This window comes from Prionailurus bengalensis, chromosome D1 (assembly GCF_016509475.1).
Source record: "Prionailurus bengalensis isolate Pbe53 chromosome D1, Fcat_Pben_1.1_paternal_pri, whole genome shotgun sequence".
NCBI classification, from domain to species: domain Eukaryota; kingdom Metazoa; phylum Chordata; class Mammalia; order Carnivora; family Felidae; genus Prionailurus; species Prionailurus bengalensis.
In genome coordinates, this window is record NC_057346.1 from 962,478 (window position 1) to 987,539 (window position 25,062).

Consider the following 25,062-nt stretch of genomic DNA (forward strand, 5'->3'; position numbering starts at 1 on the left):
GATGGGATCGAAGTCATGAAGGCGCATATGAAAATATATTCATCATCCATTACCAGGGAAATAAAAATTAGAAGCATAATGAGATACCAGGACACACTCCCAGGAAGAGGTCAGATTTAGAAAGGTAACAATTCTAAGCCTAGGAGGGATGTTCAGCGCGTAGGGTTGTTACACATTGCTGGCAGGGTGTAACGTGCTGCAAACGTTTTGTAAAAGCTTTTGCCAGTCCCTTGTGAAAACAAACACGCACCTACCCCACGCGATTCCGTGTCCGGGCGTTTACAAAACAGAAACGAATCCGTAGAGTCGCACAAAGACTCAGACCAAGATGTTCGTGACTTCACTCTGCATAAGGGGTCAAACCAGGAAATAACCCAAACGTCCATGAGCAGGAGAATGAATACACAAATCGTGGTAATAGATACCATTTGTCAGTAAAATGAGCAAACTGCTAAGATGTGGTACAGTGTGGATGAAACTACAAATAGTTAGTGAAAGAAGCCTTTATGAGTGCACACCACACAATTCCACTTGTGTGAAGGGTGAGCACAGACAAACCAAAGCTGAGGTAGAAGATACCAGAACAGTGCCTGAGGCGGAGGGCCGGGCTATACAGATAAGTATTGACCGAAAACAGGCATGAAGGAATTTCCTGCGGTGGTGGGAAAGTGTTCTTGGTATCGGTCTGGTTGGTGGTCCCCCAAGTATACACATTTGTTAAGATTCATGAGCTGTGCACGTAAGATGTGTGCACTTTGACTGTGTAATGTAAATTATACGGGCAAAGTGCTGTCAGGACAAAGAAATCAAAAGTAAGCCACCATGTAGGAGGCCCAGCGTCATCACTTTGTCTACACGAACAGACACTTCCAGGCAACTTCTTCATTAGCACTTGATCAAGGCTGATCTGTGTTTTATTTGCAAGTTACCAAGTTGCCAACAGACCAGGAAATCCCCAACGTTCACAGTGACTCTCGTATTTGCTTTGGAATCAGGAACACCATGTCCCCTCTGTTAGATTTCACTTTTACTTTCAGTTCTAGACTCCGGGGCAGAATTTCTATGTATCTCCTTAACTAAAAATGTACTAACTTAGAGTGAAACACCCTTGGACTGGCGCTGAAGTTGTTAGAGCACTTACGACCACGTGAAATTCCTTCCAGAGAGGGAGTATTTTTTTCATCATGATCGCCCCCAAGGGAAACAGATATTTTAAACTTGATTTAAATAGAATAGGATAATGAGAACACACCACAGTTGAGAGTCCTAGAAGTTCCAAACCAGGAATGGGGTGAACACGCTTCTCATACCCTGCTTAGACAGGGACAGCAGAAGAAAGCTGTTGTAAACCAGATACTAATGGCCTCGTGTGTGTATCTTGTCATTGTCCTGAAGCATTTCCTCGCTTCCTTCTGTGTGTACAAGAGTATTGGAGACAAAACATATTTAGGTGATGTTTGGGTGCTGCAAGGAACAGTGGAGTTTTTATATAAAATAGTCAGGATATTCACAGAGTTGGGAGGGAAAAGGTAAGTTATGTTTCACTATTTAAAAAATGGGTGCAGGTTTAGGAGAGAGAGGGTCCGAGTGGATACACTGAGTCCGTTTTTGTCATTCAGTCAACAGAGATTTATTGAGCACTCCCTATTGACAGGTACCCTGCTTGTACTAGAATAGTGTGCTGAACAAAATACATGCAGCCTTGCTCCTGTGCACCTTAGCATTATTATAGGAAAACAATTATTTTTAACACATCAATCACTGGGGAGCCTGGGTGGCTCAGGCAGTTAAGCATCTGATTCTTTCTTTCAGCTCAGGTCATGATCTCATGGTTTGTGGGCTCAAGCCCCACATCCGTGCTGACAGTGCGGAGCCTGTTTGGGATTCTCTCTCTCTTCCTCTCTCTCTCTGCCCCTCCCCTGCCCATTTTCTCTCTCTTGCTGTCTCTCCTAAAATAAATAAGTAAACATTTTTTAAAAATCCATCGTTAAAGTTGCGTGAAATGTTGCGGAGGAGACGTGGCTATGCACTCCCGGGCCTGGCAGGTAGGTCTCCTCTCCACTCTCATTGTGCCCGAAGCACCTGGGAAAGCCAGTCCCACCGGGATTCCTCAGGATGTTGGCCGTTCAGTTGGGACAGGTACTCCCTTGGGCAGGCTCACCACGTCTTCACAAAGATTAGCCCCAGGCAAGTGGGAACTCCGTGTTAAAGGAACTGACAGCCTGGTGCTTCAAGTCCACATGGGGCTCTTCCTAAACCCGATCAGCCTGAAAACAAGAGCTGCGAAGGGGGCCAGGCTGTCCCGCCTTGTCACCAACCTGTTCACCGTGGGGCTCTCTTCTTGAAGAGAAGGCTTCGTGCTCACCCATCTTGGCTTGCAAAATAGCGTCTCACCCCAGGTGTAAAGTCTTCCTGAACGATTGGAGATAATTGGCATTAGTGCTGAGAACATGAATGACTCTCAAATCTGGGTATAGAGCTGCCAGATGAAATCTAGGACAGCCAGTTCAATTTGAATGTAAGATAATCAATGAATATGTATTGTATGAGACAAACTTATACCACCAAATTATTTGTTGTTTTATCTCAGATTTAAATTTAATGAGGTGTCCTGTATTTTCATTTGCTAACTCTGGCAACTCTCTCTGGGAACAAAGGGCCTGTGGTTTCCAAGTCACTGATTTCAACAAAATTGAGCTGTCTGCTAGTAACTAATTACTATTTTTAATTAAAGATCATTAAAGGATTTTGGAGGTATAAAACAGGAGGTCAAAATATTGTGAAAAATTGACAAATGACATTTTTCTGGTCCTATCTATACTTACTTATGTAAAGAAGGTTTTCAACACTTACAATCTTTAGCAATAAAAGGAGCAGAATCTATGCTGAGCCCTATTTTAGTTAGTAATAGGTAATACTGATGAACACACAGTTGAACATTGTTCAAATATAAGCTGACACCACCAGTGAGATTGCATTTATAATAGTGTTTTACTTTTTATATTTAGTAATTATCAACATTTGTGATCTACATTTTTTAATTTTTAAATCTTTAAAACTATTTTAAAGTTTGTTTATTGAGAGAGAGAGAGCGCGCAGGTGAGGGGCAGAGAGAGAGGGAGAGAGAAAATCCCAAGCAGGCTCTGTGCTGTCAGTGCAGAGCCCGATGCAGGGCTCAATCCCACAAACCACGAAGATTATGACCTGAGCTGAAATCAAGGGTCATTCGCTGAACTGACTGAGCCACCCAGATGCCCCTGATCCGTATTGTTTTGACCAACTGTATAATAAGTATTGAAACTAGTATCAGTAATGCAGTCAAAGAGAAATTAACACTTACAGCCTTTTGATCACAGGAAAAAATAATTTCAAGTGTTATTTATTTATTGAGAGAGAGAGAGAGAGAGAGAGAGAGAGAGAGAGAGAGAGAGAGGATCCCAAGCAGGCTCTGTGCTGTCAACACAGAGCCGGAGGCCGGGGGTTGGAACCCATGAACTATGAGATCATAACCTGAGCCGAAACCAAAAGTCAGACACTTAACCAACTGAGCCCCCCAGGTGCCTTGCTTGGAAAAAAACGAATTTCAATTTATACACATTTTGTTTCAGAAATATGTGCCAGAGTGATCATAAAGCTGCCCCTTGCAAACATATGTGGAAATACTGTGGAGGCACCAGAAACTAATATAACACTGTATGTTACCTATATTGGAATAACAAATAAAATTAAATAAAAATCTGTGGGGGCAGTAAAATGTTCAAGGACAAAACGCAACGCTATAATATTTACAGTTATTGAAGCCGAGCTGATGTTTAATGGACGATGGTGGGTATCGAATGGCTGGCTGTGGTATTTGTATTCGACCAATCGGTTGAAAAGAGGGCGGGATCCACTGTGTTCCAAAATACCTATGCCTGCATTCTGCAGGTGCTTCGCAACCGTGACAACTTGTATGCTTTAAAGTTAAAAATGTCCAGAGGAGTTTCGTGTTTCAAAAATCCTCTTGGTGGCTACAAGATCAAAAGCATGTAACGCCCACAAAAAAGGTTTTCAGTCACCTCCAAGGTGAGTCGAAAACGTCTTGCCAGGTTTTGAACCGGGCAGGGTGGGAAGTGGACTGCGATTTCCCCGTGACATGAACTCAGTCACGTTGGCCCCTTCCAGCTGGAGCCCCGACTGCCCTGGGCGGCCGGAGCCACCGCATCCTGAAGACGCCCCAGCCCGTGCTGACGGTGCCGAATGGAACGGGCGTCCGTTTTGTTTCCACGGGAGGAAGAATTCCCGAATAACGTTACAGGATTTCCTTTGGCTCCTGACCATCTTAGCTGTGCTGGAAGGCGGGGCAGTCGGTTGAGCGCCCCCATCCATCCGCTACCCGGCAGGCGGTCCCCCCGCGTGCGCCGGGCAGCTGGAGGGAGGGCAGGTGCACAGACCCCGGTGTCCAGGAGAGGACCGCGGTCACTGAGAGCTGTCCGGTGCGGGACAAGAGCCTAAAGGAAGGGACTTTTTTTTTTTTTTTTTTTTTATAGCCAGGCCCACCCTAGTTACAAAAACAACCAACCAGGCGAAAACAAACACGCACACACACACCTCGCTACCGGAAACGAAGAAGGCCACGCCGCCGTCCCAGGCACTGCAGCTAGGCCCACGGGGAACCCGCGCTTCCGCCCGCGCCCTCGCTCCTGCGACCGCCGGCGGGGACGCGCGACCGGGCCGACCCCGAGCACGCGGCCGCTGCCCGGGCGCGAGCGCGCGGCGCCGGCCCTCTGAAAGGCCGCCCGGGGCGGGGTGCCCGGGGTCGCGGAAATCCCCCGGGGTGGGGGCGGGGAGGGCTGGCCAGGCCGCGGTCGGGGGAAGTGCGTGTGGTTACCGCCCCGGAGTTCCCCCTCGTCCCGCGAGGAAAGCACCGGCCGCTGCGCCGGACGCGGGCGCACGGACGGGCGGGGGGCGGGGAGGGGTCGGCGCCAGGCGCTAAAAGGCGGCGACGCCCTGCGGCGCGCACCGGAGCCGGGCGACGGCGGCCACCGACGACGCGGCCGGCACGCGCGGGGCCTCGGGGCGGCAGGTGCGCGACGGGCCGCGAGGGCGCGGGGGCGTGTGTGCGCGGGCGCGGACCTCCCCCGGGGCGGCAGGAGGTAACGGGTCGCCGGGCGCGCGCGTGCGTGCGTGCGCGCGCGCGCGGGCCTCTCCTCGGGCGAGGGGCCCACGGGGCAGCGGGTGTGCGGTGCGCGGACCTCCCCTCGCGCGGGCGGGGGGTTCACGGGGCGTGCGGTGGAGCGCGAGGGTCGATGCCCCCCCCCAGCCCCTGCCGTGTGCACCCCCGCGCCAGCCAGTGGAGGGCCAGTGCGGTGGGAGGCCCTCGCGGCCGGGGTGACCCCAGGGCCAGGAGGTGTCCCCGCGCCTCGGTGGATGCCCAGTGAGCTGCGGGACAGGGCGCCCCACAGCTTGGTAGGGAGGCCCCAGTCGAGTCCTGCTCAAACCCGCGGGGGAACGACTGTTGGAATGTTCGCACGTGGTGGCACAGAGAGTTAGATTTCTGGTCGTTTCCCCGGTGGTCGGTGCCGGGACCCTGTAGACACCTTGAGTGAGTGGTTTTGGGTTCCAATCTCACGGTCTCCAGAAAGGGGTACCGTTATTATCTCCGTGGACAATGAGGGAACTCAGGCTCAGGGACGTTTTCTTGCCCAAGGCCACCCCTCCGGTCTCGGTTACCTGAGTGGAAACGTAGGAAGCCTGACTTCAGACCCTCGTATGAAACCGTCGGGGAGCAGACTTGGGAGTCATTACTGTAAAATTGATGTTCTTAATGCTGTGCCGGTGACCGTGAGGGCGTTGTCATCACCCGGCGCTCAGTCAACTTTGCTAACATTCACTCTGAACTTCGTGTCTGCCTTCCGCACGGTGCCCGGTGGATGCCGGCAGTGGGTGGGCCATCCAGGGCTGAAACCTGGTTCTGAGCCGGAGGAGCTCACAGTCCGGGGAGGCAGAAAGGGGCCAGGGTCACAGCTGTGCATTTGTCAAGCGCCCAAGTCGGTAGAGACGGCCACCAGCCCTGGGATCAGGAAGGTTGCCCACGTCACGCTAAGGGTAAGAAGAGGCTGATTCTGTGAAGGAACCGCTAGAAAGGAGACAGGAGTCCCCAGAGGGTGGCATGACAGTAGCCAGGGGCCTGGGACATATCTAAGAGGCGCCAGGGCCAAATGTAATTTCCACTGGTTGTGGGGAAGAAGGCGTTGGCGTTAACAATATCGACAGCACTTTTAAGTGGTGCTGGCTGAATGTAATTGAACAGGGGGTCTCCCCCGAGGCCCTTGGCGGTGAAGACAAGGTGAGACGCAGGCACCACCTGGGCCTTGACAGCAGGGTTTGAACCGCACAGGTCCCCTTATGTGCCTGTGGTTCCCCTGAGTACAGCACAGCGTTGTAAATGTATTTTCCTTTGGTTTTCTTAACATTTTCTTTTCTCTAGCTGGCTTTGTTGTAAAAATACAGTGCATAGTACATATAACATGCAAATATGCATTAGTCGAGTGTCATCGGTAAGACTCCTGTCAACTGTAGTGTGTTACTAAGGTCTTCGGGAGTCAGCAGTTATGTTCAGATTTTCAACAGCCTGGGGAGAGGGGCGGGTGCCCCTGACCTTGCATTGTCCAGGGGTCTGCGGCAGTCGCCAGAATGGAAAGTGGGGTCGAGAGAGGATTTTTGTTGGTGTTTTCATTTTGAAACTGAGACAGGCTTAAGCTTGCTTGCTACATCGAGGGAAGGGTCCGCAGAGAGGAAGGGGTGAGGGACTGGGGCGGAGAGCAGGATTTCTGAGGCAGCGGTTAGGTTGTGAGGCAGAAAGGCATGGGTTTGTGGAAGTGAAGGTCTCTGACAGAAGGCACAGCAGTCTAGCAAACAGGATGCGGGCCAGTGGAGGAGAAATTTGAGGAGGGCCCTGCAGGTTTGCAGACTTGCAGGGGCCAAGGAGCTGCCTAGCTCACCAGAGCTGTGGCTGTGCTAGTCCCCAGCCTAGGGCGGGAGGCATGAGGGTCCCCAGCCTGGGGGGAGGGCCGCAGGGGAGGGCCCCATCCTGGGGGGAGGGCCACTGGGGTCCCCAGCCTGGGAGGAGACTGTGGGTCCCCAGCCTGGGGCAGGAGGCGTGAGGGTCCCCAGCCTGGGAGGAGGCCATTGGGATCCCCAGTCTGGGAGGAGACTGTGGGCCCCCAGCCTGGGGCATGAGGCGTGAGGGTCCCCAGCCTGGGAAGAGGCCATTGGGATCCCCGGTCTGGGAGGAGGGCTGTGGAGGTCCTCAAGCTTGCAGGGAGGCCTCAGGGGTCCCCAGCATATTTGGGGGTCTGCGTGCTGGAAGAGGGTAAGAGAGTTTGAATCCATCTGGGGTGGGCATTTTTTTGTACTTTATCATACAACTGTTGCCTGTATTTCCGCAGGCATGCATGTGCCTTGTGCTCACCCCCAGGCTCCTTCAGCGTAAGGCCTGTGTGAGCAGTTCACAGTCTCGGATGTATAGAGGCCAGGCAGGTGACAGAGCGAACAGATCTGGGGGTGTCTCTTTTAAGCAAAACCCCACTCTATTTATGCATTTGACATGTAGGAATATTCTTCTTCTCCACAAATAGAGGACTCTCATTTTTCTCCAAACTTGTCTCTCTTTGTCCACCTTGCATTTTTGGTACTTTTGACAGACACAGGTATTAGAGCAGTCTCACTCCCTTGCTGACCGTCCTGTGAGAAAAACCACAGTTCCAGTTCAGGGACAAATGTATCCGTATCAGAGGGCCGGGGCGTGTGCCCTGTGTGAAAGATGAAGCCGCTGTGTGCCCGCCGGCCGCTTGTCACCCACTGTTGGCAGTCTGGTTTTCACAAGGACCTGGGATCTAGGGTCATGGGAAATCTCTTACTTTTAACAGTGTTAGTAATGAAGCAGGGCAAGTACATTAAGTAACAGCACTGTATCCGTGTTAATTTCCTGGCCTCTACAGTTGTCCCACGATCATGTAAGATAGTAGCTTTGGAGAAGTTGAGCGTAGGGTATGTGGGAACCCTCCCGTTTCTGTAACTTTTCTGTATGTATGAATTCATTTCAAAATCCAAAGTGAAAAAAATGAGTAAAATACCGAGACCCAATTCTGTGAAAGCCGAACATAATAATACCCTTGCTGGCCACCCGCTGGAGCCCTCTGGTTTTCACTTGGGATCTCGTGGCCTCTGCAGTGCATCACACAGCACCGTGTGTTGGGCAAGGTCGCCAATCAGCAAACACTAGTGCTCTGGCTTGAAGAACATGTTTACAGGGAGATCGTTGTGTTGTATCTGTGAGGTATTTGACTTTTAAAACTGTCTTTTTCAGGGCGCCTGGGTGGCGCAGTCGGTTAAGCGTCCGACTTCAGCCAGGTCACGATCTCGTGGTCCGTGGGTTCGAGCCCTGCGTCAGGCTCTGGGCTGATGGCTCAGAGCCTGGAGCGTGTTTCCGATTCTGTGTCTCCCTCTCTCTCTGCCTCTCCCCCGTTCATGCTCTGTCTCTCTCTGTCCCAAAAATAAATAAACGTTGAAAAAAAAAATTTTTAAACTGTCTTTTTCTCGTTTTAAACAGGTTTTACAAAAGAGGCAAAGTGTTCTACCTCTAGATTTTTTCTGTTTTTTTCCCCATACATCAAAACATCTCAAAATGGAGGCCTAATACCCTTAAAAGGGACTTAGTCTGATCTCTGGGAGGTAGTTTTGTGCATGAAGAAACAAATTAAGTGTGAACTGGAGTTTTTATTATCCCAAAGGATGTTAATTTTAAGCAATACAGTCTAGTGGCATGAGGTGTAACTACAAAGTCATGATGATCTCGTCTTTGAACTTGACTGGTGGATATAAAGGGAAGTGATTGTAGCCAGAACAGAACAGAGAGAAGGAACTTGTGTTTGGTACAGATCTGAAAATGAGCGACAGTTATCTAGAACAATATTCACCCCTCTACTAAGTTAGAGAAGCACACAGGTGAGGCCTCTGACAGGTCAAGAGACTTCCATGGTGACAAAGAAATGTCCAGAACAAGACTTTGCGGTGCCCCAAGTGTCGAGTATGGCACACTAGCATGGACGATTGGTAAAGGAATGATCTAAGCACTTATCTGAATGTGCATGTGTTAAAAGTCTCAAGTTCGGCTTGTTTGAATGGGCTGTTATCTCTGAGAAGGATGACAGTGAGAATTATGGCTGGATGGTCCATTTTGGGAAAAGAACAGATGTACACAGACACAGTGACTAGCCCCGGAAGGGTTTCTGCAGTAATGTGTAAAATTTTTGTCCCCTGCTGACATTAGACGCAATAACTGATCCCTGGAACAGAGCTACGTTTCTCATACCACCTGGAAGTAAAGAGCCAAAGTCGCAGGGGAAACCCCAACACCTGTGGGACCCAGGAAACTGCGCAGAAATCACGGCTAGAGAAGCCACGAAGACCCGTTTGCAGGTTGTTGTTCATGTTACTGACACAGAAACTTTTTACTGATAGCTGGTCGTAATTGAGAAACTCTGAACTTTCACAAGGTCTCTGTTCGGCAAAAGGAGGCGACTGTGACAACGTAAATTCATTATTTTCTTGTTGCGATGAATTCTGGCTCAAGGTGCGCTGTCTTTGGGATTTCTGACCAAAGCCACATTTTTACACTTCGATTATTCATCTTAGCGTACAGACTCAGCCCTCTGACTTTTGACTGTTTTAAGAAACAAATCCATTGTCAGAATAGATTTGGTAGTGTCTTTCAACAGCGTGAAGCTGAGCCTAAAAAGACCAGTTGAACAAACACGTTCTTCTCTGAGGATTTATTTGAAATACAGTATTCAGTTTGCTAAGTTCTCCTGGAATCACTAGGACTAAGTAACCAAGCTGCTGACTATGGGAAGTAATTGTCGTTCAGGTAATTTTGAAACAGGACTTAAGATGCATCAGCCAATTCTGCTCCCACTTCAGCTCTTCATTTGTAGGAAAATTCTAGATCGTTTTGTTTTTCCTATTACAAATAGTCTAGGAAGAAAAATTACTTAATTTGAGCACGATTTGGGATAGATTGTATTCCATCGCATCTAAGATGTCACTAATTGGAAAACACACCATTATTTTATGTAGTTCCAAGAAATAAAAGCCCTGCTAATTAAAATACGGTATTTGTTAGCTGAAAGATACCTCTTGGTAACAGAGGTGTTAAAAAGATACATCCTACAATCAGTGAAATGACCCCCATGTACTCGTTTCTTCTGTTCAGGCAGGTCTTACGCTTTTCTTTTCTTCTGACTACCAAATTTCATAATTAAAAAAAAGCAAAATAAACATAGCTTGGATTTTTTTCTGTGGAGCACGTACAGGGCATAGGTTTCCTCCCCGAAAACAGGCTGGCAGTGTGAGCCCCACGCCTGGTCTTCAGGCCAGCCGGGCACCGTGAAGCCCCCCCCCCGCCGAGGCACTGCCCTGCCTGCAGGGGTGCCCGACGCCGAGTGGCATCTTGGTGACCTGAAGCGCTCCCCGCTTGTGCGCAGGGGTTTGATTTCCACGACGAGGTGCCGTGTGCCATCGTGCTCGCGCTGTGTGTGTAGAGATTATGGAAAAGTGCAGTTGCACACACTCTCCCCCTACCGCGGGTCAGCGTCGAGCTTAGAATCTCACCGTGCGGAAGCCCTGAATACACAGAGGGAAAGAAGGACAAGAGACTTCCTGTTCTGGGTGTCCGCCTAGTGATAAAAGTAACCACCGTCCAGAGCCATGCACAAAGCTACCTCCCCAGAGAAAGGCTGGTCCCTTTGCCACCCCGTCCGTTTCGTCATGAACGTCGGAGCAAACAGCACATTGTCATCAAAGCTGCTGAAAGGCGGCACCGTGTCAGGGCTGAAATACGACCACTCGTGTGAGCTGTACCGAATGTCCACGTTCTCGGCCTTCCCCGCCGGCGCCCCCGTCTCGGAGCGGAGCCTGGCCCGGGCCGGGTTCTACTACACGGGCCGGAAGGACAGGGTCCGGTGCTTCTGCTGCGGCCTGACGCTGGACAACTGGAAGCAGGGGGACAGTCCCCTGGAGAAGCATCGGAGGCTGTACCCCAGCTGCAGCTTCATCCAGAGTCTAAATCCGGTGAGCACTTCCGGGGCCCCCTCTCAGCCCACCTGTCCTTCCTCAGGGACGAGCTCCAGGCTCTTGCCGCCTCCCGGCGTGGAAAACGGGGGCTGTCCTAGCCGCTCCTGCGCCACCTTCCCGCAGAACCCTGGGACCTTCAGAGCAAACCAAGGTCTCTGTCCCCGGAGGACGAGTCCCCACCACCGTGCGATGGAGGCCGAGGAAGCCAGATTGCACTCGTTCAAGAGCTGGCCCTTGACCTTCCCGCTGCCGGAGCAGCTGGCCAGAGCTGGATTTTACTACCTGGGCCCTGGGGACAAGGTGGCCTGCTTCGCCTGCGGCGGGAGACTGAGTAACTGGGAGCCGGACGACGACGCCCTGTCAGAGCACCTGAGACACTTCCCCTTCTGCCCGTTCGCAGAAAGCCGGCTTCAGGACACCTTGCGGTGCGCCGTGTCCAACCGGAGCATGCAGACGCACGCGGCCCGCTCCCGAAGCTTCTGCAGCTGGCCCCCCAGCGTGCCTGTTCTCCCCGAGCAGCTGGCCCTGGCTGGCTTCTACTACATGGGTGAGGGGCCTCGTGCGGTCGCGGGAGAACGGCCCGCGTGTTGTGCCTTAGCTCCTTGTAGTGGGCACCTTGTGTGTATTCACGAGTCTTGGTCCAAAATTCGTTTCAGGGCACAGTGATGACGTCAAATGCTTTTGCTGCGACGGTGGACTGCGCTGCTGGGAATCAGGAGACGACCCGTGGGTGGAGCACGCCAAGTGGTTTCCAAGGTGATTGTTTTGAAACCCTCCGTGCGAACGTTTGTCATCGTTATGGGACGGGTTATTTGTGTTTACCTGACAGTCGGCTGTTGCTTTAGTCTTTCTTTCAAAAATGCACTCGTGAATAAATTTAGGATGAATTGCTTAGAAAAATAACTTAACCGTTTTGACGGAAGATACAGGTTTATGGTTTCCTGTGTACACACCTCGTAGAGAAGTACAGAGAAGAAAATGTAAAAGTCCAGCAACCTCATTATCTAAAGAGGACCATAGTGAGCATTTTAGTGAATATCCCTCCAGACACCTCTTGAAACATACGTACATTGGTAGATGAACGTATACAGTATTAAGTGAATTAGATATTATATATACCGTTTTGAAACCTTTTTTCAGTTAGCCTCATGTCTTGGACATATTTCCATTTATTCAGCATTTCATGTTAATTGATCATCTGTTGCCAGGCAGTGTTCCAGGGGGTTAAAATACTCAGTTGAACAAACCCAAGATCCTTGGTCTCACACATTAACTTAATAGCCAGAGAAGCAGACACTTCATAAAAACTTAATAAATTATGTAGCATGTCGGAAGATAGTAAGTGCTACAGACAACGAGAGAAAACAGGATGGTGAGAAAAATCAGAAGCACCAAGCAGGTTGGAGTATTAAATAGGGTGATCCGGGTCAATATAGACACATCTCTCCTTCTTTGATCACTACAGAACATTTCCTTGTCAGTTCCTACACTTACTTTTGATTATTGCATGCTTATTTGTGCTCTTGCTTTGAAATTGAAGTCAAGAGGCTTCCGATGGTATTGTTCACGGTCAAAACTTCTAGTGTTTCTAAGAAGTACTCCTAGCTTTCCATTGCGGGAACTTTGAGAATATATAAAGACAAGGATGAATCTGGGTTCCTTTTATACTTGGGTGACAGTGGGTGTGTGTGATCTAGGAACCGCTGACTTGGGACCATCTGTCTTGTTAGAAAATGTGTTCACCTTCCTCATTATTCCTCTCTTGTTCTGCTTCGTGTATTTTTAACTTTTAAACATGCAGGGTTTATGAGAGAGCAGCATTATTTATTAGAGAACTTTCTCCCTGTCTCTTGACTCTGTTCTCAGTGTTCAGAGTGTATTTGGCAATCTGTGAAATTTTGAAGAGCACAGCCGGGAGCTCCCAGTGGAGACTGAGAGCCCCATGAGCCTTGTAGCTTCAGCGTCGGTGAGGCACTGTGTGCAGTCTCTCACGGCATCTTGCCTCTTCCCGTGTGTGAAATGAATGTTAAGTGCTGATATGTACGTTTATGTTCACTGGAAATACTTAGCTGCCTACAAATAATGGGGTTAAAACAACCCCCCAGACTTAACTTTGTTCGTATTTCAGGTGTGAGTATTTGATACGAATCAAAGGACACGAGTTCATCAGTCAGATTCAAGCCAGTCACCCCTGTCTCCTTGAACAGGTATGGGTGGCTTTTACAAATCATTGGTCAACAACAGATAAATTATCTTCTGCTAATCACAGAGAGGAGTACTTAGCGAACAGACAAAGAGTTGCTTTAAAAATACGTTTCATTTTTTTTTTATAATACCCAACATGATCTTAAAGCTAGTCTTTGCATACAGATGGCGATTTAGAGACCTACAGAAAAATAATATTTAAGGTATGGCTCTGAGTATTTCTGTAACAAGGTTTCAGTAAGTTAAATTATTTGAGGGAAAAAATTGGCATGTAATAGTTTTACTATACAGTTTTTTCTTGAAAAGATGTGAGAATGAGAATTGTACTGGTCCTTCTCCTCTTCCTGGAATGAGATTGCTGGGAAGAGGGCAGAGCAGGAGGACCCTCAGCTCACCTCGTCCACGCCGGATACAGCTAGAGAACAGCCACATCAGTAAATAACCCAGAAAGTGGCCTGAAGACTGGCCACACAGACTCTACAACTAAATATGGAGAAAAGGCCACATGGAAGATGGCAGGAAGGGCAGGGACGCAGTGGGCAGCTCAGTGGACTACAGGCCATCTGCGGGAGAGAGGGAGCCACAGGTGCAGAGAAGGGGGAGAGAAACAGACCCTCACAGCAGGGATCCCACGTGGGCAAGAGAATCCCCGTGACATCTGGCTTTGAAAACCAGAAGGGCTGAATTTTGTGAGTTCTTACAACCATCAGGACTAAAAACCTGGAATTTTAAAAATTGGCACGCTCAGCTCTGGAACGGCCAATAGGTAAGAGGAAACTGAGTCCCCACCATTCGACAGCACAACAAACAGCCCGCGGAGATAGAGAGTACTAAGCAGCAGTTTGGGGCCTGTGGGAGGCAGAAGTGTTTACTCCTTTCAGACTTCACTGAGGGACTTCTCTAGGAACCAAGGAGCTGGCAGGCACCATTTCCTTACTCTGTCCCTCAGCATAAGCACGTGGCCACCTGTGGGAACCAGGGCAGCGCCTACACTTGCTACCTGACTTGCTTAAATCACACCACCCCCTCTGCTGGGCCCACCCCAGTCCCCGTGCTGTGGGTCCCCTGCAACCAGAAGATTAGCATGAACCTTGCTAACACCACGTTTTGCGCTTTGTGGATCCATCTCATCCAACATGCTCTTGGCCGGAGCTCATCCAAACCGGGGCTGCAAGCCTGGCGGGGCGCAAGCAGCCCCGACGAGGGCCAGTGCCACTCCAAGATGAGTCCCGCCCCAGGGGGAGGGGAAGACAACCACAGATACCGGTCCCAACTGGCTGCGGTAGTGGGTGGGGGTGGAGGGGGCAGACATCTGGTCTGACGGCAGGCCCTGCTCACCAACAAACTTCTCAGGGAGCAACAAGCACAAGGCCGGTGCTACTGCATCTCTGGCGAACCCCTGCTCTGACTCAACTCAAACCCAAGGTGGCCCCAGACTGGCCCACAAACAGCCCAGGGACAAAACCCTGCCCACAACAGGCAAAGACACCCTGTGCGGACGACTGGACTTAAGGCAGAGGGGGCTCAGCCACCACAGGAGGGCGCACATCACATACAGGACATGCCCCTGAAGGGCCAGGTTCTGGGGAACAGGGGACAGCACGGCAGGACATGGAAGGTTCTCTCCTTCATAAGGACACACTTTCAAGAGCAGGAGATGGAGCTGACTTTATTAACACACAGAAACAAACACACAGTTAGACAAAATGAGGAGACAGAGGAATATGTTCTAAATGGAAGAGCAGGAGAAAAATCACAGTATGAGACCCAAGCAAAACAAAGATAAGTAATAAGTCTGATGGAGAATTTAAAGCAATTATCATAAGGATACTCACTGGACTTGAGAAAATAGTGGAAAATATGAGTGAGATCCTTACATAGAGATAAGGAATAACATAGCAGAGATAAAGTCTCACTAAATGAAATAAAAAAACCTGGGTGATGGAATGAACAGCAGGACGGAAGAAGCAGAGGAATGAATTAGTGACCTAGAAGGCAGAGGAATGGAAAGTTATCAAGCTGAGCAGGAAAGAGAAAAAAATTATGCAAAATGAGAATAGACTCCATCAAGCATAACAATATTTGTATTATACGGATCCCCGAAGAAGAAGAGAGAGGAAAGGGGGCAGAAGATTTATGTGAGGCAATAACAGCTGACAACATCCCTGCTCTGGGGAGGAAAAACAGAAATCCAGATGTAGGAGGCACAGGGAGCCACCAATAAAATCAACCCAAGGAGGTCTACACCAAGACACATAGTAATTAAAAAGTGGTGATAAAGAGAATCTTAAAAGCAATTAAAAAAAAAAAGATATTTGCATATAAAGGGAAACCCCATAAGGCTAGCAGGGGATTTTTCAGCAAAAACTTGGCAGGCCAGAGGGAATGGCAAGAAATATTCAAAGTGCTGGAGGAAAATAATCTTCCTAGAAAAGCAGATAAGAATGTATATAATAGTTTGAGGGTTACTTTGTAGCCACAGTCAGTAGAACTGATCTAGGGTCCAACTTATCCCAAAGGATGACCCAGGAAATGTCAGGTGTTTGGGATGAAAGGCAAACAATGATTGTCTCCTATCACTGAGAAGGTGCAGCCCTTTTCTTGCCTTCATGAATGAGTATCGGCTTCATCAAGAATAGTTTATGGCATAGAGAGTTACTTTTGAATGTAGATGCAATATTGCTTTTGAGGTAAAAAATCATTTGCCTATAAGCTAGTCAGTTTCCAATAAATTGAATAAAATAGATCTCTTGACTCATTTATATTATAATGGACAGGGTAAGACTTATATCTATCCTAATTTATATACTTTTTTCCCCTGCAGTTGTTATCTACTTCAGACAACACAGAAGATGAAAATGCTGAGTCACCAAGTATGTATAGTGATGATAATTACTGCACTTAAATTATTTTTTTAATGTTTATTTATTTTTGAGAGACAGAGTTTGAGCAGGGGAGGGACAGAGAGAAAGGGAAACTCAGAATCCAAAGCAGGCTCCAGGTTCTGAGCTGTCAGCACAGAGCCCAACGTGGGGCTCAAACCCACAAACCATGAGATTGTGACCTGAGCCAAAGTCAAACGCTTCACTGACTGAGCCACCCAGGTGCCCCTAATTACTGCATTTAAATAGAACCTTTTGGTACTATGGTGATTGAAATGTGATAATAGTAATAATGTACATTGTATGATGCTCTGGACTGTGCAATGCATTCTCAAATTCATTAAGTCGGTATTTGTCATACTTCAGTGTATCATATTTGCCTGAAGAACATTAAAAAATACTGCAGATTATGGAGCACCTGGGTGGCTCGGTCCGTTGAGCATGTGACTTTGCCTCAGGTCATGATCTCTCCGCTCGTCAGTTCAAGCCCCGCTTCGGGGTCTGTGCTGATAGCTCAGAGCCTGGAGTCTGCTTCAGATTCTGGGTCTCTGTCTCTAGCTCTCTGCCCCTCCCCCACTTGTGCTCTGTCTCTTTCTCTCAAAGGAAAGAAACACTAAAAATTTTTTTTAAAAATATTGCAGATTTCTGGTCTCCACATTAAACCTACTGTATTGAGTCATGGTATCTAAGGGTGGGACTTGACTATCTATAGTTTTAACACACTGCTTACATCCAGCCTCACCCTTGTTCTCAGACCTTGTGGGAGCGCGGGCACCACGACATTAGCTTGCTCACATATTCTTCCTGTGACATGAAGAGGGTAGAAATTATTATTCCCGTTCTTCTGTAGGGACCTGAGGCTCAGACAGGTGAAACCTAAAAGATGATAGAGTCACTATTTGAACAAGCTGTTCTACTCTGTCATCTAGTGTTTAATTCACTTCAGTAAATATTTATTGTGATTCTGCTATTCTGAGGAAAAAATAGAGAACAGGGTAAACATACGTCCTATTCTCGTGAGCTAATAGTGCAAGAGATACAGACAAGGACACAGGGGAAGGGATATGACGGGAAAAGTGAAGCGTGCTGGGCTCTGGGGGGTGCACGAGGGGCGGGTCACCCAAACTGGCAAGATCAGAAAAGGCTTTCCAGAGGAAGTACTTGTCTTACAGAACTGAAGGCAAGGGTAGGAGTTAACCAGATGGCCAAGGGAGCACAAGAATATTCTAGGCAGAGAGAACACATGAAAGTCTTAAGCCCCACAAAAGAGCAGGCACATTTGAAGAAATGAGCAAAATTCTGTATGGCCAGAAAAAAGTAGGATCGCGAACAGTTACACGAAGGAAGCCGGCCAGCGCTAAGAGTGGTCAGCACTGCGGGCGGGCTTGGACCCAAGAGCCGCCAGTCTGTGACTTCTGGTCTTGAGTGTAGAGAGTGAATGAGAAAGTGGCAAGAGATGAGGCTCACGAGGTGAGCGGGGCGCAGATTGGGTGCCGTCTTGTAAGCCCCAGTTGAGTGTCTGTGAGAACGAAGCAGTTGTTGATGGAGTTTCAGAAGGAGTACGACACAGTCGGATCTGTGTGTGACAGTCACTCTGGTTGCAGGGCCGGGAAGGAAGTAGACAGGAGAGGTTCAGTAGGAGGCCCTGCGGCGACGGAGTGAGCGAGGACAGTGCCTCTTTGAAAAATACATGAAACATACTGGATTTAGAAAGCTCCTTTGTTCCTTCATCACGGGGAGAAAAGAATGTTTGGTGGCCGGTGATCCTCGACATTCTGTTTCTTTCTCCCACTCACAGTTATGCTGGGGAATGCATATTTTGTATCGGAATACGATATTCCATATTCTTATCTTCGTGACTGAACGCGTATATCATTAAGTTTAACAAAGTTAAGACAAAATAATGGCTCTACATTTTACTGGACTTTATGTTTTTGAAACTAGTAACTTTCAATTCCAAAAATATATAGACTATCCCAACACGTGCCAAATTCTCGACTTTATGTAGTTGTTCGTTTTGGGCCTGGAGAAAGTTCCTCCGAAGATGCCGTCATGATGAACACACCCGTGGTGAAAGCGGCCTTGGAGATGGGCTTCGGTAGAAACCTGGTGAAGCAGACCGTTCAGAGCAAGATCCTGACGAGCGGGGAGAATTACAAAACAGTCAGCGATATTGTATCAGATTTACTTAATGCAGAAGATGAAATCAGGGAAGAGGAGAAAGAAAGAGCCACTGAGGAGAAAGAATCAGGTACATGCATTTAGTAATCAGTGTCTCTTTCTGTATGGAGTTGATGTCTCTGAGTTACTGAAAGTATGCTCATAGTCCAATCAGATTTTATGTTCAATGTTCTGAATTTGAATTCTGGAAATTTTTACATTAAAATATATTTGAGAGGTGCCTGGATGGCTCACTCAGCTGAGCATCCGACTTCGACTCAGGTCATGATCTTGTGGTTCATGAGTTCGGGCCCCGTGTCGGGCTCTGTGCTGACAGCTCGGAGCCTGGAGCCTGCTTGGGATTCTGTGTCTTCCTTTGTCTCAGCCTCTCCCCTGCTCATGCTCGCTCGCTCTCTCTCTCTTTCTCTCAAAGATAAATACACATTTAAAAAAATTTTTTTTAATATTTTTGAATTGCTCATTAGTAAATTGAAAATGTATATATTGAATGAAAGCATTTTCTTTTCTTTTTGAATGTTTATTTATTTATTTTTTTTTTTCAATGTTTATTTATTTTTGGGACAGAGAGAGACAGAGCATGAACGGGGGAGGGGCAGAGAGAGAAGGAGACACAGAATCGGAAACAGGCTCCAGGCTCTGAGCCATCAGCCCAGAGCCTGACGCGGGGCTCGAACTCACGGACCGCGAGATCGTGACCTGGCTGAAGTCGGACGCTTAACTGACTGCGCCACCCAGGCGCCCCTGAATGTTTATTTATTTTGAGACAGAGTGTGTGTGCATGCAAGCAGGGGAGGGGCAGAGAGAGGGAGAGACAAAGAATCTGAAGCAGGTTCTACCTCAGTGCTCAGCATGAATTATTCAGGCCTGCACACCCCCAGGCTGGCAGCAACAGAGCCCAAGCTCATCTTTGACCATCATCTTTGAGATCATGACCTGAGCTGAAATCCAGAGTCGGACACTTAACTGACTGAGCCTCCCAGGCGCCCTGAGTGATAAGGATTTTCTTAACTTATATTTTTACTCTGGGTCGTTGACTGTGTATGTAATCATACGTGGCTTGTTTTTGATCCTAGGTTCATTCCCCTTTGCTATAAATTAGGGTAGAATCAGGGGCAAGTATGTATTTTAAAATTACCATCACAGTGTGTCTCAGCCTAATGACATTATGATAACATTAATAACATACATTAATGTATGGGTTATGATTAAGTTTCCTACCTGCCCACACAGGAACCTAGTTCCCCTTTGGGATGTCTTTTGTTTAGGGGAGGTCTAGGATGCTGTTTCCATTCTCCCGGGACAGGTTATCTTGCCAGCCTTGTCTGCCACTGTATCATCTCTGCTCAGCCTTCCTTTGCAAAACTCTCCTCCCCCAAGCATGTGCATTCCCATCTGGCGACTCTGGACCCTGCCATCCCTCTGGCCTAGACCAAGAGAAATCTCTCCGTTGCCACCCTTTGCTAAGGATGGACCAGATCCGTAAGTGTTTTCAACACGGTTGAAAACAGACTGCAACTTTTAACAAGCTCTTCCTGGAGATGTAGGGATAACAGAAGAGCATTGTGTCACAGATGGCCATTGACGGCTGTAACTGTCTGGGCCTCTCGGTGCCTCTGAGGCCTTCTTCCTGCGTCTATCTGCTTAGCTTCTGTTCTGGTTCATCTCTCCAAAGTTGTGGCCGTTTTACACACGTGAGTAGGAACGTCCCTTGCGAAAGCCCAGGTCCCCTGGTATCCCCAAAGCCCAGAATGAGAAAAGTTCACCCCTTGTCTTGTGTAGTGCCACAGGGATCTGTTTCCTCCCAGGATGATTGACTGTAAGATAGTCCGCTCTGTGCTTGGACAAGCCTACCGCTCCGGTGGCTTTGTCTTCAGGGCCAACCTAGACGGACGTACCCAATCCTAGCAGGACGGCATCCTAGCTTTACCAAAGCAGGCATTATTCAGTCTGCAGACCCCTGGGACGGCAGTGACAGAGCCCAAGCTCATCTTTGCCTGGCCTCGTCAGGGTTCCTGTTTCACCGTGAAGTAGAGACACGGCTGCTTGACCTGGTGCTGGTCTGCTCCGATTCAGCTGCTAGTCACCAGCGAGCACTTCTCAAAGTCTGAGGGCATCCAGCTATAAAGCACTTACGTTTCTTTCAAAGAAAATCCACAGTCTGCATAGATGACCCCAGTCAACAATATACAGTAATTGACATCGTCAGAAAGATGTCTTAGTGTCTCCACACACCCTAATGTCCACACTGGCAAGCACACTGTGCACATAGTTTGTGCCCCAGAAATACTGTTTGAATGAGTGAACAAAAATATCTCCGTTCAGGTTACTGATGATTTTATAGTTTTCCAAGAGCAGTAGGTAAGTAATTTCTTGACAGGTGTGTAAATAAACTTAGGATAATTTTTCCAGAACCAAGAATAACATGCTTCAAAGGTCTATTCAAGTCTTTCCCTCTTACGTGCCAGAATGCAGTCTGTGAGTTTCAGATGAGTCTTTTTCTCCTCAACCACTAGCAATCCAATTTTAGAAGCCTTGAGAATTTCAGAGAACTTGTTACATTTGTCTAAGTAAAATGTAATTAGAAACATAAATGTTAGATGGAAAAACTAACATACTTCAACACCAGGTGCAAATTATATCACTACTTCTCTACCAGAGGATTTACCCCAGTGCATTAGGTGCAAAGTCATAGCCCTCTGGCCATTACTTCTTTGTTCCTTCTGCTCTTTACATACGAAGGCTTGCCTGCGCCTCTGTTCAACGCATACTTGTGGAGCCTTCTCTTTGTGCCCCACACTAATCTCGGTCCTGGCCATTTCCCAGTTTTTTCCCAGAGCTCTAGCTCTCTTCAAATAGGGTATCTCTGGCCTTGACTTTTTGACTAAGCACTATTTTTTATCGTTTATTAAATGATTCTATTTTTGTGTCCTGTTACTTGGCAGAGTCAGCGTTTCTAAAATCCAACAGTCATTTCCCCCACATAAGTTTTTTAGATAGCCCCACTTCTGTCATTAGTTATTTTATAGAAAGAGCCTTATGGGTCATGGCAAAATAACGATTAAACTTATTGCCAGGAGATAATAAAATTGCAGAATCTTGAAATGCAAAGTATTTTGCCAAGAGGTACAAAACCTAGATCTTCAAGGGGAATATGGTGATCCTGTAGACAGGAGAGTATCCCTGACCAGTAGGATTTAATTTTTAACACGCTGTTAATGCCTTTCCCCACTTCCTAAAAAAGATTTGAGTAACGGCAACATCGTGTCTAATTTGGGGAAATAATTAAAATTTCATCTTAAAATGGAATTTTGAAGGAATTTTACGGGTGAATGATCATTTGAGAAATAAACGTTCTGTTGTTTTCATCTCCTGGTTTTATCTTTCCCCAAGTTGACTAGACTGAATTGGAATTTCAGTTTTATCAGGTTCTAAATGTTACTTGATTAAAGGCTCAGCAGTTGTTCAGAATGTCCAGGAACACAGATCACGGCTCCAGACTGCCTCCGCCTGTGCTTGACTTTCGCGAGTTGTGTGTCGTTTACAGTTTGTTCGCCTCCCGGTGCCTCCGGTTCCTCGTCTGCTGAGTGGGGGCAGGGCGCCTCCCTGGGACAGCTGTTATGGAGGTGGAAGGAATTAATATGTGATGCAAAGTGCTTAACACAGTGATCGTCAAGATGGCCCAGGCAGCAGGTGGCCCGACCCCAGCCACCTGCGCTGCCTGACCAATCACGAATTATGTTGCTTTTTCATGCAGTTACGTGTAGGCGTGGAAGGAAGTGTGTGAGCGCAGTGGGAACATGTTTGTTTTCTTTTTTACAAAGATGATGTGTCATTAATCCGGAAGAACAGAATGGCGCTCTTTCAACATCTGACTTCCGTACTCCCCATCCTGGATGGTCTCCGAACTGCCAGAGTGATTACTGAGCAAGAACACAGTGTTATTACACAGAAAGCACAAACATCTCTGCAAGCAAGATTGCTGATTGATGCTGTGTTAGTGAAGGGAAGTTTTGCAGTCACCATATTTAAAAACTGTCTCCTAGAAATGGACCCTGTGTTATACAAGCGTTTCTTCGGTGAGTGCTGCACAGTTATTTGGGGGATCTTTCTAAGCCAATTGAAAATACGCTCCTCGTGTGACAAGCACTGGGTGTCGTACATCAATCAGTGTTGAGTCGCTATATCGTACGCCCAAAACGAATATTGCATTGTTAACGCACTGGAATCTAAAATTCAATTCAATTCAGGTTTTTAAAAAAGAAAATATGCTTTCATCTTAATACTTTGGGATCATTGAAAATAATTCAGTCTAATTTATAAACTATTAATTGCACAAAAAGATAAAAGATTTTTATTGCCTTGATGTTACGACGGTTATGTATAGCATTTGGCCAGAGTCTAAGCTCTTAGTTTAAAAATGTGTTTTCCGTGAATAAATGTTAACGTTGTTTGTTATAGTGCCATTTTCTTTACTGCTTTTTGCTTTTCTCCCTTAGTGCAACAGGACCTAAAGTATGTTCCCACAGAAGATGTTTCAGGTAAAATAGTATTAATTTAACCAATAGAAAACATTGGTTTTATTTTCTTGGCTTTTCATGGGAGCAGAAGCAGCAAGTTTCCTGTCATTAAAAATTCTTTTCTCGGGGCGCCTGGGGGGCTCAGGTGGTTAAGCATCGGACTCTTGATTTCGGTTCAGGTCACGGGCTCACGGTTTGTGGGATCAAGCCCCCCCAACAGGGGCCTGCCTGCTTGGCATTCTCTTTCTCCCTCCCTCCCTCTCTCTCTCTCTCTCTCCCCCCCCCCCCCACTGCCCCTCCCCACGCATGCGTATGCTCTTGCTCTCACAAAAAATAAAATTAAAAAACATTAAGAAAATCCTTTTCTCTTGTTAGGTCTGCCAGTGGAAGAGCAGCTGAGGAGGCTGCAGGAGGAAAGAACCTGCAAAGTGTGCCTGGACCGAGAAGTGTCCATAGTGTTCATTCCCTGCGGCCACCTGGTGGTGTGCCAAGACTGCGCCCCTCCCCTCAGAAAATGCCCCATTTGCAGGGGCCCAATCAAGGGCACCGTCCGGACCTTTCTGTCGTGAAGAGGATCCAAAACTGTTTAAACTTTATAACTAACGGATTAAACGTATTCTCTTTTTTACTTCTATACTGATTTGGTTTCCTGAGGATTTTTTTTTTTTATCTGTTTGCAGCTGAAAACCGTTCTATATAAACATACACCTAACACATATGAACCATACGTATATTAGCAGGAGAACGGTGGGCTTTCGTTCCTGTGAACAGGCGTAGAGAGCGCACTCCACGCTCAATACTTATTGAAAATCGTAAGTGAAGTAAAACTTAAAATTTTGAAATAAGCTTTCAGAATTTTAAACACGTTGGAGTTGTATGAAGAATCGGGAGCGCTTTGGGGGCGCCTGGGTGGCTCAGGCGGTTGGGCGTCCGACTTTGGCTCAGGTCATAATCTTACAGTTCATGAGTTCAAGCCCCACATCAGGCTCCGTGCTGACAGCTCAGAGCCTGGAGCCTTTCAGATTCTGTGTCTCCCTCTCTCTGACCCTCCCCCGTTCATGCTCTGTTTCTCTCTGTCTCAAAAATAAACGTTAATAAAAAAAAAAATTAAATTAAAAAAAAAAAGAATCGGGAGCACTTTGGACCAGTGTCCTGTATGTAGAAGGTCTTGATATTTGTTGAGCGATTTTTTTAGGGCCTTGGTGGTTTTGTAAAGAATGCTGTGAGGAACGTTTTAATAAAGTCACCAACATTCCACGTGTTCCGAAAATCTTTGTGTATGGTTTGGCCCCTCCGTGGCTGCCTTCATCCTCCTGAAGACCTCTTGAGTGTTGAGCTGTACTGAGACCCCCTTCTGTAAGATGCTTCTGCGTTTACACCGGGAGGGCACCGGGCTCGCCCAGCCTGGCTCGCACCTGCAGGGCTGCACCTGCAGGGTCCTGAGGGCGGTGGGAGCGGAGATCGGACAGCCTTCTCACCGAGCTTGCTTGTTCATTCGGGAAGTCTCAGGCCTGCCTGCCCACGGGGAGAAGTCCCTCGTTTGGGTCTTACCACTATGGTATGAAATCTGGGACTTAGGAAGTATACGGATTAGCAGCCTTTGGAACCAGCGCCCGGTTCTCTGAATAAATTTATTCTGTACTCTCGGGGCAGCACAGTTTCCTCGTTGGCGTTACTTTTTGGTGTTCAGCACACCCGATTCATAATTCTCTATCCTTCATTTCCTGTAGACTTATTAGGGCTTCAAAACCAGAAGTGACACAGAAATGGGAATACTGCGGGGGACAAACAAGGGACAACCATCGAAAGCAGCTCTAGGTGTCTGGAAACCCAGCAACCTGGAAAGGTCTGGAACCCAGCAGGGAGGAGGGGGTGTCTCCACGCAGGGAATCCTCAGGTGCAGCTGATTTCTCCTCTCTGTAAAAAGGCTCAGTTGTCTGGCCACATACTAACAGCATCCTCCGGAGTCACTCAGCCAAATTAATTGTAACATTGCCTTCTTGCTTAGGTCGTTTGTAACCTAACATTGTTACAGGATAAATGTTTACAGAGTGTGGTTCCCTTTTTTTTTTTTTTAATCTGGTTCTTACCGCATACTACACACAATATTTTAAATTTGCCATCTTCACTGGGAGACACCTGTTCATTGCTCATTTTGGTAA

The 25,062-nt window shown here is 47.6% G+C and overlaps 1 protein-coding gene and 1 long non-coding RNA gene across 2 annotated transcripts; one reads left to right on the forward strand and one right to left on the reverse strand.

Moving 5' to 3' along the window:
• Positions 1-896: 896 nt before the first annotated feature.
• On the reverse strand, positions 897-4,847 carry LOC122482887. Its single transcript, XR_006297237.1, has 2 exons — positions 4,591-4,847; positions 897-2,412 (listed from the first exon to the last, which is right to left on the reverse strand). It is a non-coding gene; the product is annotated as an uncharacterized LOC122482887 (long non-coding RNA).
• A 107-nt stretch (positions 4,848-4,954) lies between these two features.
• On the forward strand, positions 4,955-23,540 carry LOC122482885 (baculoviral IAP repeat-containing protein 3-like). Its single transcript, XM_043579174.1, has 9 exons — positions 4,955-5,065; positions 8,594-11,662; positions 11,772-11,871; positions 13,244-13,322; positions 16,145-16,193; positions 18,211-18,453; positions 22,205-22,459; positions 22,880-22,921; positions 23,276-23,540. Exons 2-9 carry the CDS (start codon positions 10,750-10,752, stop codon positions 23,467-23,469), a joined length of 1,875 nt encoding a protein of 624 aa, XP_043435109.1. The 5' UTR covers positions 4,955-5,065; positions 8,594-10,749; the 3' UTR covers positions 23,470-23,540.
• Positions 23,541-25,062: the final 1,522 nt, after the last annotated feature.